Genomic DNA, 16,533 nt, shown 5'->3' on the forward strand with positions numbered 1-16,533 from the left:
GAGACGGCCGTGGAGTGTAGGTTTCGTCGTGTGTACGTTGGGCCTCCGTTGCGTGCGGGTGGCTCTGTCTCGGTGCTCGTGTCGTGCGTGTTCTCCGTCGTCTCTCGCCTAATATCATGCCTCCTTCGTCTCAATCCGATCCTCGTCTCGATCCGATCCTCGTCTCGCGTCATTCCTCCCCTCCATATCATCCCTTCATGTGCAGTCCCCCTACCGAATCCCCACCCTCTCCATCCCCGACTGCAGCTCATCCTCCATTCCAAACACATTCTTCGCCCACGTCACCATCCGCGGCCGCACCGAGAACCGCCGCTCCGCCACATCCACAACCTCCTCGACCTGCGCTCCCTTTCCGACCGCGTTATCCCCCTCCTTGTGCCGCCACGTCTGCGGACTCGCGCCTCCGTCCTCCAGCACCAGCGGCCCGTCCTCGCCCGCCCGTCTCGTGCGCCGCTTATACGGCGGCCCGCGCCCCATATCGGCAGCGCGCTCCCACGACGTCTCGACGCCGCGCGCCATGATGCCCGCCGAGGCCCAGCCCGTGCGCCGGTCGATCTCGAGCAGGCGCGTGATGGTCCACTCGCGCTGCGCCGGGTCTTGGTACTGCACGCCCGCGAAGAACATGCTCATGGTGGACTCCTGCAGCACAGAGCCCAGGAACGGCGACAGGTCGGTGCCCATCGGGAGCTGCATACCCGCCGTGATGCGGCCGATGAGGGTCGCGTATGGTCCGGTGGCTTGGGCGCAGACGCCGGCGGCCATCATCATGGCAGGGGGCATGGCGGGGTGCGAGCGCAGGAGGATGATCTTGGCGAGGTGGAGCAGTGTCCATATGACGCTTATATCGTAGCTGCGGTGGACGAGGGCGGGGCCGAAGGGCGTCATTGTGCTTGTTTGGCCGGGCGGGATGACTTGGAGTTCAGCGGGCAGCGGGGCGAAGGAGTCGGTGCTGGATAGCACCTGAGCGACGATTGCGTGGGCTGCATTGATGCTGTCCCATTCCCTGATTGCGCCCTCGTATGCGGATGGCAGATCTGAGTACTCTGGCAGTGGCGCGTGAGAGACTGGAGGAGAGCGCTCGTAATCGGGGTTTGCATAGTGGCTCGTGATCGGTGCGTGTGGTCGAGCGGGAGCCATGCCAAAGAAATTCGGCATTGCTGGTGGTGGGCCAGTGGGAGGGCTCTCTCTTGGTGTTGGCGGGCCGCTTTGAGGTGGCCCGAACCCAGGCGGTGGTGGGCCCGTCCATCCTGGTGGAGGGCCTCCCGGAGACATTCCTTGCATGTGAGGAGGGGGCCCCGCACCAGGTGTTGGTGGCTGGCTCCTACTCATGCCCGCTGGCGGCCCGCCAGGCATCCCAGGTCTCGGTCTCCATTGTCCTCCATCAGCCTTGACCTGTCTTAGCTTCCGGTCTCGATCGCGGCACGTGAAGTCTGCTATACGGCCAATGAGCAAGACGATATGGTCGTGGGAGCCGTACAATGCATCTGCGCGGCCGAGTGGGGCCCGGGGTGGACAGTCCGACCACTTTCGATATGGCGTTCTGCTGAGGTTAGAACTGAAAGGGAGGGAGTCAGGTGACATACATAAGAGGGTTACCGCTCACGCAGCTTTGCCACATGTCGTGACGGCAGTACCACCAGTACAGATCCTGAAGTGTCTCGTAGCTCCTCAGGTCGAGGTTGCTGATCGGACGTGCGTTGTTATCCTGCCTTGCTCCGTTATCCTCGAAGATCATGCCGAAATCATCATAATCAACTTGTTTGCCAACAATTGTACTGACGAGACTCTCATTTGGCTTGAGGTCCCTCTCTCGAAGGTTCTCGTCGAATTGCCGCTGGTCGATAATCATTCCGGGATTCTGGTAAGGAAACTGCCTTTCCTCTGCCATTTGAGCGGCTCTCAAGCGTCGAGCTTCGCGTGTCAACGAGCGAAAGTCGAGCTCTGTCAGCAACTGTGCCGCGCCCACAAGGTGCGTTGACCATTTAGTGTGCTCAGCCGTCCAGACCTCGTAGAAAGCAAGGAGCAGAGCTGTTGCGAGAGTGGGTATCGACAGACGTCTCTTTGGGTGATTGAGCAGCCTGCCCAGGCGCTTGAGAGAATATGCGTAGTGCTTGTACGAAGGTGTGATGGATGCACCTTGTAGTCTTGCAATGTGCAGACTTGACAGCGCAAGCATAGCGTGCAGCAAGCTTTGATTCTTGAGCGCTTTGAGTGGTAGTAGGTATGTCCACAGTCCTTGTTGCGCAGGCGATGTGGAGCCTTCGAAGATCAACGAAGAGTTTCTGGGGTTTCTCTCGAAGATGGAGATACTGACGGCAGTCTAGACTTTGTGATTAGCCAGCATCCTACACAGAACAAAACCCTGTCGCAACACTATGTGCAGGGTATGCTGGACGAGAGTCTTGGCATCGTACTCACCACGTGAATGAAGTGAGCGAAGACTCTAGCCGTCTTGGGGTTCCTCAGCGGACTTGCTGCATACTCCGGCTTGTATCGCGTCAAGAACCCGTCATACAAGAATGCGTCATAGCGTCTGACGCCAAGCTCGCTGGAGTTCTCGAAGTGTATGCGACGAATGGTCTCAAACTCTTTACTCGCCACCATCATATTCTCTCCGTCATCGCGGTCGACCATTTCGTCGTCGGACTGCACGTCCCAGTAATCGTCGTCTTCGTATTCGACCGCGGCCTCGTCGAGGACCTGCGAAGGGCTGACGTGGTCGTCGCCAGCAAATCCGCTGAGATGCAATTGAGGCTCGAACTGCAACTCGAGATCGGTCGTAGATTGTTCTAGGGTGACATCCATCAGCTATCCGTACACGACGTGACCCTTTAAGGGTCTACCACTTATAGATATGATGCGCCAAATGGCAGACACGATGACATCTTTATTAAGAAGCACTGAAGAAGTAATGATAGTCATTGGGGTATATGAAGGTATGTAACTAGACATGAGACATACCGAGAACTGGTTGAGGTAAGTACTTTACATCCGACATCAAATCATGAGAGGGTATCTGGACAGATAGATAGCTAGAATGTGTGAAATCTGCGTGTGAAACTGGGGCAAAAGCATAGCCAGCTTGGCTCACGCCAATGGGACTGAGCTGAGGGAGCTGGCTTGCAATATGGGAGTGGCTGTTATACCGCGGCATAACAGGTCGTTGTGCAAACTGAGGGAAGGTGTCATCGCGCGGCGATATATTTGACTGTTGGACATGTGAACCATAGTCATCGCTTTGCGTTGGCGAAGGATACTGCTGCTGGTAGATCGATTGACTGGGCAGGGCTTGCGATGTAGCCAGCTTTGCATCGACAAAGCCATCAAACGTGACCGGCGTTTGTTGATAAAGACCTTGGTTCTGCGTATATCGTTGGTCAGAGAACGCTGTGTTCTGAACATGGCTATATGTAGTCTGAAACGGGGCATGTATTGGCGACTGTTGCGGAAAGTAGGATGTAGTCGGGGTAGGGTTCTGCATCAGGTGATGTGGCGACTGGAGCGGTTGCTGGTGGTGTGGGGATTGAAGAGGTTGCTGGTGATGTGGGGATTGGAGAGGCTGCTGGTGATGTGGCGATGGAAGCGGCTGTTGGAAGGTTTGCTCGGGAGAGTAGTTGGGCAGTGCCGCCAGTCTTTGTGAGGGAGTGGGCATTCCCATGGTGTTTCCACCCTCCATGTTTGAGAGATCAAAACTGCCTGACGGACGAGGCTGAAGAGGAGCAGGCGCATGTTCTTGTGCTTGGCCAGCCGCCTGGGGCGCTCGGAACTGCGGATTTCGTGTGCCCGGAAGCATTGATGTGTGGTATTGGATGGTGCTGACCACACCTGGGTGATTCGGCCAGTCTCCAATGGGAGGTTTGAAGACTACTCGCTGGTTGTAGCCCTCGCATTGCCGCTTGGATTTGATGCAGTTGGCACATGTTGGGCGCTCTTCACCGCACTTGATGCGGCGTTTTCGACAGGTCAAGCAACCAGTCTTGGTCCTCTTGCGCATCTTGGTAGTGGCTGTCGCGCCTGGGCCGTTGTCGGTCGGTGAAACGTCACCAGCGCCGCCCGGTGGTGACTTGGACCGGGCGTTCGCCATGGTAGGACGATGTAGTATGTGATGGTATGGGTGGGGAGTGCAGGTGAGCGTACGATGTCAAGATGTTACAGTCGTCTAGAGGGGAAAGGTAGAGGATGTACTCGGGGAACGCCTGGTCTTGAAGGCCACACTAAGCACTGTCGGCGGACAGATGACTGCCCGCTTGGATGCGGGCACGGCAGCGCCAAGTTAAGGAATAGATCCAGTCTGTGGCGTCGGTAGTCGGTGAATACCGCGGGGCCCAAACGGGTACCAAAGGTGATGGCCGTCCTTTGACGTGAGTAATAGGCTGACGGGGGTCGGTTCTAACTGGATGGCGTGAAGAGCTGCTGCAGGGCAGGAGCGAGACGACACAAAGTTAATAGCCCAAGCCACCGGGATCTATGTGGAGAAATGGGTTTTGGTTTGGGTTATACTGGATAAGGAAAGCACGCACCAGGTGTCAAACGCCTCTGAGGCGTCGAAATGAGCAAGCGGCAAGCCGTCGGTTGGAGATGGGACAGAAGGCTGTAGGTACGTGAGTTGTCGGCACACCCAGAGGGTCCAGCAGTCACGGTGCTGTGAACGGGCTGGCCCAGATGAGATTTATGCTGGTCCGGGGCGAGCCGAGGTCAATCTGTTCGAATCAAGGTGGTTAATTGGTCTCTGCTGCAATTGCTGCGGAGTCGGACACGGACAAGAGCAGTGAGTCGGTGGATCGCAGAGGAAGCATGTTTCTGCTCGGCAGCGGTAGTGCGAAGTGCGATCGAGCTGCAGGCGACCAGGGTGGTAGATGGCTTGCGCTAGGGCCGTGGAGGGCACACCGCAGTGACCGCACCCAGGAACCGCACCGGCGCAGCTTGGAGACGGCGGCTGTGGTCTGTGTGAGCGACCCAGGGATCATGGATCTCTGGGCGGCAGGCTAAGGAGAGGGGTACGTTGTATGGCGTTCAGGCGCTGACGGATGGGTTCACCCACCCAGAATAGCAGCACACACCTGCGAGCGTTTGCTGCCGTTGTTGAGCCGTGTGTTGAGTGACCGCGCTGTGGAGCTGCAGCGGTCACACTCTGCTTGCTGCCGGCTTCGGAACACTCGACTCGCGCAGCGCCGAGGTCCTCATCGTCGACAATTACTCAGGTCGAAGACGAGGGCCCTTCAGCCTGAGTAATTGTCCGCGTGCGGTCACCGGTTAGCCGTCTGGCAGCGGACAGCGGTAGCCGGAGCGTCGCCCTCACTGTTTGCGCACGTCTGGCAGCGCTGCAGGCTGCACGAGTTTAGTGGAACGTGGGTTGCCGGCCAGCTGGCGTGCCTGGGGTTGCGCCAACGTTCGCCCCAGCGTGACAACTTGTTGGCAACCCTCATGGCAGCGTCGAAGCAGACCTCAGTCCAGAACTGGTCTGGATCGATGGAGCTGAACCTGCCACTCTCGGCCTGCAGCGCTCTGGCACCTTCAATGGCAATCCCCTGCGACCACAGTCTACCTAATCGAATCATGTATGCGCCCATGAAGCTGCATCTGATACTGCAGTGACTAATCTGGAGCCACCCCGAGGCGGGACTGGCGTGGGAGACGATGGCGTTGTCTCACGGTTGGCTGCGTCGGCCGTTCAACCTTGCCGCCAACACCCCAGCTCGGTGCACTACTCGCCCGTGAAAGATATCCACGGTATCTGTGCTGATGACACTGTTCGTCACCGGTCTATCATCAAAGACAGCAGGTCGCGCTGGTGGCGCTGCCGTCGCAAGCTGAAGCTTAGGGTGCAAGACCCTTTGCCAGCCGTGTGGTCGGTCTATGGTCCCGCGTCCATTCCCGCTTACGCGCATCCTGCCATGATTTGCACCTGGGTCATGGGCAGATCCGAGGATTGGGACGTCGGATTGTGATAGGTATGACATGTTCAAACACATAAAAGAAGCTCGCCGAGGGCTGACACTCCCCTGGAACCTGCAGCGGAATGCATGTCGGTGCGGCTTGTTGCTCTTCCTGTCAGACACTTCATGCAACTCCAGCACGACAATACGTCGACAAGGCAGCAAGGCAGCAAGCGTTGATGATCATCCGGGAAATTAGTCCCGACGTGCCCCCCATCTCGATGACCAAAGGGCGTGGACGTCTATATCGAGCGTTTCGCATTGAACACGAACGATCTGCTTCACCAATAACGGAGTTGCGACCACTTTCATCTTACCGCAAGGCGAGCCGCCATGCACCTAGACATCAGTACGTCTGTGAATCATTCTCTGCTGTACAAGTGGCATGATCAGCATACCTATCAACAGTGCTCCCAGTTCTCGTCGGTTTGACTACTAACAGTCTTGACCGGTACTGCTAGTTTGTCTCCACATCTGAGGTCGCCGTGCTGTTGTCCGTGCATTATCGTACGGCGGCTAAAGTACTGTACTGTAGAAGGACATTGACGCACATCTTACAGCAAAGTTCGATGACATAGCGTCATTCGTGGGTTATCAGCCTCACAGACGTGGTTAGGCCTTCCGCCGGTACCCAACAGTGTCGGTACATCGCAATGTTCCGGTCTCACGATGCTGCGTCTAACTGGTGGCGCCTGTACCTTCGGCTCCCTAGCTGGAACGCGCAAGTCGGTATCCGTCCACGTATCCAATCTCTCGGTAGCATTCATGCGCGGACGTCAGTTGCAAGAGTCAAAACTCGACCCCAAATCAAAGACAGTCAAACGTCAAGAAATGAGCATGCAATGTGCCCGAAACCACTCTAGATGGTCTCGATCACGGTCGGAATGCTGTCACAAGATTGCACATGCACGGGCAGTTCCGAAAAGCAATACGCAGATTTCACGAAGCTTGCATCCTTCCCTCTGCTGTGGTCATAGCAGACCGGGGTCATCGACTCCAGAGCTGTGGCTTCCACGAGCGACGGCCTGCACTGTGCATCTGGTGGACGGCGACGCGCGAGCGAAACCATTACCCAAACCGGCATAAATAAGCGAATGTGCACTGGCCATCGAAGGCTTGACTTCGAGGGGCGCTAATTCAAGATCCACATCTGCAGTGCCAAGAATTTCTGATAGTATGGGCCTTTCACGTGGCGCCTAACCATTTCTGTCAGGGAATGCGAACGGCACGTGCAGTCATTGCGAGCATGAAATGGGGGTCAAACATGTCGGCCTACTTTCTAGCCCAGTGGAAGCAGAATCAACTGCGCAGGCTGTTCTGAAGGCAGAGAGAGTGACGTTGCGTAGTGCGCAGTGTCAAATCCCAAGGGCCCGAGATGGGGGAAGCCACTATATCAACCATCTGGCTGCATTCGCTTACCCACGTCCTAAAACGAGTCTGACTTCCGCCTGCACGTAATACCACTGGCCCAGGAGCCGCTTGTGTTGGGTGTCTCGCTACTCCGTGACTGTGGTCCAATCAGTAGCGTACATGGTTGGATCTCACAACAAAGAGCCCTATTAATTGGCGCTCAGGGCCCTCACAACTCAAGGCTTCGAGACACTTGGTTCTCACAGCACCGGGGCTGAGGGCAGATACCCAAGAAGGCTTGACGTGAGAGCTTGGTTGCTCGCCGCCATGCAATACAACGTTCAGACCATTTCCCAAATCTAGCCCACAGTCACTGGCTGCATGCGTCCGGCAAACGTCTGAACTTAGCCCTTTGAGTGCACGGAGGATTCCGTGAGCTCTGGATCAATACTCACTGACCAAACCACGATCCTCGCCACCGTTTTCGTTAGCTGAGCTCAAACGTCGAAAGCACCTCGATCCGCGCCAGGATACCGTATCTTACATGAATCACAGCCCTACGCATCGGCCCACAGTCCCACAAGATCTGCTTCCGGAAGTACTACGGCAAGGTAGCATCATGACTAGGGTGCGACTCCTGCTGGGTCAGTAGTTCGCCAGACACCCTCGCTTTGCGCTGTCAAATCTCCCCAGGATCTGGAGTCGGATCCCAACGGTTCGGACCGGCTGTTCAAGTCCGCGGAAGACTGACAATCAAGCGAAATTCTCGCTCACCCTTGTGCTCGTGTATCGCAACTCTCCTCCGGCGTTGACAGACTGGAGGGCACGGTCGCCTGCAGTTATCACTCACCTGATCTAGATAGTTCCGAGCGTCTTGAACCAGCTCTTGCCCAGATAATTGCCAGCTGCACACTAAACATCCATGCAACACATCGTCGATGAATAGTCGGGTACAGTATCAAGTCTGCAGACCTTCACAATTTTGATCAGCCCACCCCACAACCTCCGCCCTTCTAGTGCCTCTGCAAGACACAGTTGGCCCAAATGTCACTGCTCGAAATTCTAGATCTCAACAAACTTTGAACATGCAAGCTCTCCGCCTGAATCGCGATCCGCGCTACGCGTGCTGCACGATCAGATGGTCAACTGCATGCTCCGCCCATATGGACACTAACACCGGTTGTCAACGCATGTCCCCTCTTCCCGTAGTTCCGATTCGCCTCGGGCCTCTCCATCTTCTTCGTAGCGGGGGGGTGTTGGCCCGGATTACACTTCCAAGCACATCTTTGTGCGAAGCTTGGCACAGATGAGCCCAGCTATTTGACTTGGGCCGAGAAGTCGGCCGTGATTCGCAACAAGGGCAATGAACGTTGTGAACATGAACTTCATATGATGAACTACAGTGATGTTACAAGTTGTCGTTGCATGCACTGTGTCGGTAACAAAAAAAAAGTGCATACATAGAATGCATAATCTTATGAGGTGTCAGTACATGTTTGTTTTTGATTCGAGCCTCGAGATTTTCAGGAGAGATGCAATACGATTCGTTGGAAAAACGGGGGGTTCATCTAGAAAAGCATTCACAAACTCAACGTCAATCCAACATTGATTGATGCCGTGGACAGGGGCTATTCAATGCACCTGCTGCAGGCTCCCTTTCGATCAACGGCAAGTACGATACGGTGATTCAGAAAGCATGAGCATGGTCAATAACGATCAGAGTTGACTACAAACAAGTATTCAACGGCGAACAGACTAGTAGATTGGTCTGATCGCCAATGAATATCTGTCGCTGCCAACTTTTAAAGACGAATGATGGCAACAGGTTATTCATTCCATACCACAATAGATCTATTAATTTTGTGAACAACCGCTTTCGTCCACGAAGAAAATTATTGACTCGAGACATGGCCCAACTGGTACAGACCATGCTCAATCAACTTGACCCACGTAGCTACTCCACCTGCTTCTCATGTCTCCTCTGATCAGCACTGATGTAATACACACCCCGTCTCACCTGAATCAGTGGGTCCTGACTCGCAGCGATACCAGCAATGCCACCACGATCTGGCGTCGGACTGAACGCAATCTGCTGCTGCTTCGCCACGTTATCGTCGCTTACTTTGTTGATCACCAGCTTGCCAACCGGCACGAACGTTGTGCTCTTGTACGGCACAGTGGCGTCGTCGAGCACATCGTCGTCGTTGGCGATATGTGCTTGGATGGTGAAGACGATAGGCTTCGCCGGGAAGCGGGTCTCGAGGTCCTCTTCGAGATAGCTCTGGTCGAGCTTCTTCAACTGCGCAGGGTCGTTGGGGTACAGGTGCTCGCCGTCTGCGGGGTCGAGGCGGTAGCGGACGTTTGTGACTTTGCCGTCTGCGTTGGTTAAGACGTGTGTGTTGGGCTCCCAGTATGTGATGGTGCCATAGTTGAGCGGGTTGGGCTTGGGCGAGCCGACGAAGACTGCTGCTGAAGGGTGGGTGCCGAGGAAGGCCTGGAATTGACCTGCTGCTGCTTTGAAGTCTGCTGTCTCTTTGGTGGTGTCGCCTCCCCCAGCTTTGGCCTTGTCCAGTGCCGCCTTCGCGGTCTGAAACGCACGGAAGACTTTGAGAAAGGCGAGGAAGTCTTCCCCTGTGCGGGTTGCAAAACCATTGAATGTGTGGCTGACCAGGTCTGTGTGTGTGTTCTCATCAATCAGGAAGCGAATAGCAAGTCCTTTCGGTGTAGCACCATCGTCTGCGTCGGGGATGTGGGGGATACCACCGCCTACCGAGAAGCGGGCTATGATAGGGGTGTCGGCCTTGTTGAAATGAGCAGCTACTGACAGGGTCTTGGCTTGCTCAGTAGGTGTGAATATGCCTTCTACAAGAAGACCTTTGGCATGCGCTTGAACCGATTAGCATCATCCAGCCTCGGATATGGAGATCTCTTACTCGTCCTGTATCCTGTGTGCTTTCCGAAAAGCCTCTGCATCTCATCAACCAACTCCTTGGGCGGTGCCTCGCTTTGGCCCGCTGCTCCATTGGCGGAACCGTTTGTGGGAGTATTGATGTGTCCCGGCATTGTGAGCAAAGGGTGTATTAGCAGGTTTTAATGAGTGATCTAGGATGTATGTCCAAAGACCATGAAGGATATATATATTAGAAAAGCACAACAGTACAGCAAGCTCACGTAATTGGACACTGTCATCCTAGGTCCAATTAAATGAACTGAGTTGGCAACCTGAGCTCGTGGCCCCTTCTAGCGATCGTAGCCAGAGCGCTGGAATGCACAGGGTTGCAAACGCAGAGGGCTGTGATGGCATTGACCGACATAGGAAACCAATCCGTGATCCATACAGCGGACCACGGTTGTCGTGACACCTTGGATGCTGAAAACAGTGCATTGGGTACGCATGCCTTCGCCTTGTTTGCGGTGAACGACAGGTTTGGCGGTGTACGGGGCTATGCAAATCTATCGGTACAGCCAATGGTTGGCTTTGTGACCGCTGTGCTGCTGACACTCAGGCTTAGCATGTTTGGAGCGTCGAGGATGTCAGAGCTGAGGCGTTCATCAGCCTGGAGTTGCCCGTTGCGGGCCGTTTCCCCTCCGCTTGCCCCGCAACGGACTCGCATGTGCCTGCGGCCAGCCACGAGCAACAACTTGAACAACGACACAACACACGGGAGACCCCGCTGTATCAGCTGTAGCTTTGCTTCGCTTGATGGTGTGTATGCTGAAAACAGCTTGCAACCACACATTTGCGCGGGCACGCCGTGTCAGCAGCCAGCCACCACCGGGCACCTTTTCATTGTTCTTGAACGCCGGGTGCCGCTTCAGCCTTCTGTCAGCTCGTCCACCAGGAGGGATTCGTAGCGCTGGAGGTATCTACCACACCGACAGAGCCTACGACCCTCCAATCACAACATCGTATCATTCTCCGTCAGCAGCCATAACACACCTCTGAAAGGATAGTGTAGGTGTTCCCTGCAAACGGACTGTGCCTCTGATCAGGGCCACACCCAGTCGGCGCCTTCCCTTGAATGCTTACAGTAAGCATGCTATATCGGGCTCGAAGTTACCATCAACCGGGTAGTATTTGTGCGCAGCAACATAGATGACAAACAAGCAGGGCGCATGTGCTTGAGACGAAAGGAAGCATACCATGCAAACGGCTGCAGTGCCGACGGAGGAGTGTAAGAAGGACATTGCTTTAGAGGGGCTCAGCCAACCAAGTACGATTCTCAGTCCCAATTCGCTTATTGCTTTCCAAGACCAAGAGTCACATCTCAGCTCGTGTGTGTTTGGCAAGTATCAGGTCACGAATTCTGGCAGTCCTTGGTTCGCATGAACTTTGCATGTGGTGGCGGAGCGGCGCGTCCCACCGCAACTGGAATGAGGCCTCCTCACCGACTGCGAGCGGCCACGGGCAAGCCGAGGGCTACATACACACAATCTATTTCCTAAGTTAGGCAGCACATCACTGTCAGAGTCATATATATTGCATTGAACGAGCAGAGAATACCCGAGTACAAGGTTTCATCTTCGAACATCTTGCTCATTACTCTACCTTACTCTTCAATCACCAAGTATTATCATTTCCCGTTATGTCTGTCTTCGCTCAGTCTCTAAGCAATGGCTTTGGTCCCTTGCCGAGACTAGGGGACATTCTGGGAAGAGATATCGTGCACGATATCGAGGACGATGACCTGAATGTGTGGGACAAAGGCATCTTCATCAACGAACTCCTAAAACAAGGAATCGCCCTTCGAACCGGCGACAATGGCGAGGTTGGTAGCAGACTTGCTGCGAGGAGGGGCCTTGCACAGGGAACTTATAGAGGAACACGGATGGCCTTGACGGAACTCTACAGCTTGATCGAAGAAGCGTATGGCCCTCACATCGTATTGTAAGAGACTTACTAACTTGTTACTAGAGCTGTTTCCCACTTCGATGTCCATGGCTTCGAGCCTATCCTCCCCATAAAGCGAGAACTCAGTCAGAAGCGGGATACCTATAAATGGAGCAATCCTGCCGAGGACAACTACCCTCCTCATCTCCTCACGGTCCCTGCGGATCAGGCCAACGGAGCTCCAGGTGTTGGCAACATCTTCAACCTACAGTCGCTGGGGTTCGTGACTCTCATCGCTCAAGCGGTGGGCTTTATCATCCCAGAAGACATTGAAAAGACGGGCACTCCGTTTGCGGGTCCCACTCTTGCAGACTGCGAGAAGTACAACCAGGAGCATCCAGGCGCAAAGACTGACATCATGAATGGCGAGAACTTCGGCAACTTGCCTGATTGGTACTCAGATGCTCGCTTTGCTCAGCAACACTTCAGTGGAGTCAATCCTTCAACGATCGAGAAGATCAAGCCCGATTTAGTGAGTGCATTTGTTGCGGAGGCCGACAAACAGAAGCTCGCGGGTGTGAGCAAGATACTCTCGGAGAACCAAGACCTGTTTGTCCAGGACTACTCGTACTTTCGCCGAGCTACTGGTGTAAGCAATGAGGAGGATTTCCAAAATGCTGTGCCAGAACTGGTCGGTGGAAAACCGACGGGCAAAGTAGAATTTCGATTTGGCTGTGCTCCCATTGTGGTTTTCCAGCTTCACAACGACGGACGTCTGCACCCACTGGCCATCACGATTGACTTCAAGGGTAGCCTCGATAAGTCAGTCACTATCTTCAATCGCCGTCTGACACCCCAGGACAGCAATGTTGATGAGAAGAACGATTGGGCCTGGAGGTATGCCAAAACCTGCGCCCAGACTGCCGACTGGGCAAGGCACGAAGTAGCAACGCACCTTGTCGACACACACTTGGTCGAAGAAGCGATCATAGTGGCGACCAACCGCACAATTCCTGAGGACCACATTCTGTACGAGACCCTCAGCCCTCACTGGTTCAGAACCCTTGCATTGAACAAAGCTGCTCGCGATGTCCTGGTTCCAGCTGTGATCGCTCGACTTGCTGGCTTCGGACCATCCATCGACCCCAAGACAAGCCGCGCAGTCAAATTCGTCGACTGGTCCTACCAAAACTTCGACTTCCAAGCAAAATACATCCCCGCCGACCTGAAGAAGCGCGGCTTCAACGTCGAGCAGCTGACGACAGAGAAGTACCGCAACTACCCCTACGCCACCGACATGTTCCTCCTGTGGGGCGTGATCCGCGACTTCGTCAAGTCCGTGCTGGGCACCAAGTACAAATCCGACAGCGACGTCCAGCGCGACCCGTACATCGCCGACTGGTGCCGGGAGATCCAAACCGCCGGCCAGCTGCCCAGCTTCCCGACCATCACCACGCTGGAGCAGCTGCTCGACGCAGCCACGATGTGCATCCACACGGCGTCGCCGCAGCACACGGCCGTCAACTACCTGCAGGACTACTACTACAGCTTCGTCGCCGCGAAGCCGGCTGCGCTATGCACCCCGCTGCCCAAAGACCTCGCGTCGCTGCAGTCCTACACCGAGGCCCAGCTCACGGCCGCCCTGCCCATCGGCCCCGACGGCGCCAAGTGGAAGGACTGGCTGCTCGCGGCGCAGCTGCCCGAGCTGCTGAGCTACAAGGTCGAGAAGGAGTACAACCTGCTCACGTACGCCAAGTCGCTGTACAATGTGAACAAGGGCCGCACCAACTTCGAGAACAAGCAGTGGGACTCCAAGACGATCAAGGAGGCGGCGGCGCGGCTGTACAGTCGGCTGATTGAGCTGGATGGCGTGTTCAAGCATGTCAGTGATAGGCAGACGGAGGGCACGGTCGAGTATAAGGTGTTGCAGCCCGAGGTGACGGCGGTGTCGATTCTGATCTGAGCATTTCACGAAAATGAATCGTAAACGGAGATAGACACTCACTATTATAAAAGTCTGAGCCTAATGACACACGTTCTCTCGAAGATCTACTATGCTGCGCGCCGCTTAACACTTTTAGAGCCCCTGACCCATCTTCATTGCAGCCAAGAAGCCGCAGGACTGCACCTAAATCACTCCGTTCAAGCATACACCCCCCGAAAAGAAAAGACCTAACAAGACCATTAACTCCTGTACCTACCGCTACAGCTTCCCAAGTAGCCAGTCAAACTTACACGAGCGCAGCACGTTCACCATGTTCAAAAAACAGCCACCTTCCCCACACCCACGAATCATCCACCACCACCACAGCACATTGAAACCGCAAAAAGAAATGCTTCCGTCACGGGGAATCGAACCCCGGCCACATCGGCGCTTGCTATGAGAGCGATGTATCCTAGCCACTTGTGGATGTTAGTTGGTGTTGGTTGTGAAGGAGTAGTGGTGAAGCTTACCTAGACCATAACGGATTTGATGGAAGTTTTGTCAGTTAGCATTTAAATAAATGTGACAAAAACTGGGGAATCGTAAGGTTTGATAAGAGTGTGTTCTGTACTGCTGGGTGTGGTGGGTGGTGGTTGGTGGTGCGGGCGACTGAGTCGTGTAGCGAAGCGGGGACTTGAAATTTTTGGGACGCTATATCGTTGCTAGGGTTCTCGTGAACATAGCGCGCTTGAAGAAGAGTGACAGCAAAGCGACAGAGTAGTAAAACGCCTGTGGAGGCTGTCGCAGAGCTCGACTTGTCTGCTCGCTTTCACATGGTCGGTGGTTGCCAGCTCTGCTCAGAAGAGTTGATGACAGCTCGTGCTTAAGCGGTTGTCTGATATGCATGGCTTTCTGTATATCCGTTCTAGCAGTGCATCCTATCGTGCCAACTTGATCTCCCTAGCATTGCTTCGGTGTACAATCTTTACTTCATGGGAGACACTAGCACAACATACAGTTATTCCGACCCTCAGCAACAATGCTACACGGGACGCGGGCACTACAGATAGGGAGCTTTCATGTACGTTTGTGCATGTACATTGATGGATATATAACTCTATACATTCCTTCCTCCTATTTTCACCGAATTTCTGGTGTAGCTGTGACCTGGCCTTATTTCCGAGGGCTGCATGTCACCGCACGATGCCAACGTGTACCACGAAGCCGCTATTCTCCCTGAGGTCAGCGGTCAGATACCGGTCGGGGAGCTGCCACGTGTGAAACAAACGGTCGAAGCTCTTGATCCACAGTTCGAACACGTCAGGCGAGCGCAGTTGCTGCGCTACAATGCACAGCGTCGGGGTATCGGCGTCGGTGTTGAGCTTGCATATCGATGCGCAGGTTGTGTTCAGAGGCTCAACAAGGGCCTCGTTGTAGATACAGTCGCAAGCCACGATGAGATTGACGGGCTGCAGATGGTCGACCGAGTCTTCTTCCCAGTCTAGGATCTCAGTTGTGATGCGGTCACTATGCGGAGTTGAAGGCTGCGGCTTCCGCCTGCTCTTGCCTCCTTTCTTGGCGGCAGGAAAGAAGGCTTCAAGATTTGAGCTGATGTTCTGGCGCAGCAACTTCATGGCGTAATCCTGGTCTGTCGCAATGAGCTTTGCTATCTTTGCACCGAGCGTAAGCGCCACAATGCCGGAGATGCCTGACCCGAGTTCGATGCATGTTGAACTCGATGACAGCAATCCCGAAGTGAAGAAAATGTTGGTGGGCGAGGCAATCCACTCGGCAAAGCGAGGTGTGACAGCCCAAACTACTGCACGAGTGTCAGTGACCTACCTCAAGACGATGACCACTCAGGTCGAGCCAGGACCATCCCAAACGAGAGCAGTACCCGAACGATGTACCAAGCCAGCCAAGGCTGTGGGAGTCTGGGGCATTATTGTGGCTTTGCGCATTCACGTACCTGCACCCGTAGTCCCCGCCTTGCGATCGCTCGTCAGCAGGCCTCTGCTCTGCTGGATGATCAGATCGGTTCCGGCAACGCTGAGCTCGAGCGCCTCGGCATGCGCGTCGATGATGCCTAAGTTCCTAGAAGGGATCTCTTGCGAGAAGATGACAAAAGCCTCTGCGACACCATAAGCCTTCGATGCCCGGTCCGCGAATCGCACAGCTGAGGCGATGCGGTCTGCCGAGGACTACGGACCTTCATCAGGGTCAGTGATGGGCGCGGTGTCCAAGATTGCGGAGAGGTCCATGGCGCAGCGAGGTGCAGACGGGCTTGGCGAATCAGACGGAGGGCCTAGGCGGCTGGAGTCCGAGGCTGGCAGCGTAGAAGCGAAATGTTGAAGGCACTGTGCTTGGGGTCGCGGAGGTGCTTGGCCCTGGTCACGCGTCGCTCTCCGCTGGTGCTGGCACAGATGCGACTGATGCGAGGCGCCGTGGCAATTGCACTGTGCAAGTATATAGACGCGACCAGCGTCGCAGCG

At 55.0% G+C, this 16,533-nt stretch overlaps 4 protein-coding genes and 1 non-coding gene across 5 annotated transcripts; 1 reads left to right on the top strand and 4 right to left on the bottom strand.

The window, feature by feature from the left end:
- Positions 1-216: 216 nt before the first annotated feature.
- On the bottom strand, positions 217-4,523 carry C7974DRAFT_446068 (uncharacterized protein; the record flags this gene model as incomplete). The annotated part of the gene is made up of 4 exons (XM_046145576.1): positions 2,962-4,523; positions 2,419-2,789; positions 1,584-2,320; positions 217-1,540 (listed from the first exon to the last, which is right to left on the bottom strand). Coding segments are annotated over exons 1-4 (3,555 nt in total), but the record flags the coding sequence as incomplete, so codon positions are not given.
- Positions 4,524-8,991: 4,468 nt separating this feature from the next.
- Positions 8,992-10,478, bottom strand: C7974DRAFT_347460 (catalase-like domain-containing protein). The gene is made up of 2 exons (XM_046139398.1): positions 10,220-10,478; positions 8,992-10,172 (listed from the first exon to the last, which is right to left on the bottom strand). The coding sequence occupies exons 1-2, from the start codon at positions 10,347-10,349 to the stop codon at positions 9,241-9,243; spliced, it is 1,062 nt and encodes a 353-aa protein (XP_045991165.1). The 5' UTR covers positions 10,350-10,478; the 3' UTR covers positions 8,992-9,240.
- Positions 10,479-11,872: 1,394 nt separating this feature from the next.
- C7974DRAFT_438280 (lipoxygenase 1) lies at positions 11,873-14,080 on the top strand (the record flags this gene model as incomplete). Its single annotated transcript, XM_046145248.1, has 2 exons — positions 11,873-12,153; positions 12,202-14,080. The coding sequence occupies 2 exons, from the start codon at positions 11,873-11,875 to the stop codon at positions 14,078-14,080; spliced, it is 2,160 nt and encodes a 719-aa protein (XP_045991166.1).
- A 374-nt stretch (positions 14,081-14,454) lies between these two features.
- Positions 14,455-14,535, bottom strand: C7974DRAFT_t122. The gene has a single exon. It is a non-coding gene; the product is annotated as a tRNA-Glu (tRNA).
- A 593-nt stretch (positions 14,536-15,128) lies between these two features.
- Positions 15,129-16,531, bottom strand: C7974DRAFT_407103 (uncharacterized protein). The gene is made up of 3 exons (XM_046143201.1): positions 16,251-16,531; positions 16,011-16,172; positions 15,129-15,860 (listed from the first exon to the last, which is right to left on the bottom strand). The coding sequence occupies exons 1-3, from the start codon at positions 16,300-16,302 to the stop codon at positions 15,235-15,237; spliced, it is 840 nt and encodes a 279-aa protein (XP_045991167.1). The 5' UTR covers positions 16,303-16,531; the 3' UTR covers positions 15,129-15,234.
- Positions 16,532-16,533: the final 2 nt, after the last annotated feature.

Source organism: Boeremia exigua, assembly GCF_020726555.1.
Source record: "Boeremia exigua strain MPI-SDFR-AT-0100 chromosome Unknown C7974scaffold_16, whole genome shotgun sequence".
Taxonomy (NCBI): domain Eukaryota; kingdom Fungi; phylum Ascomycota; class Dothideomycetes; order Pleosporales; family Didymellaceae; genus Boeremia; species Boeremia exigua.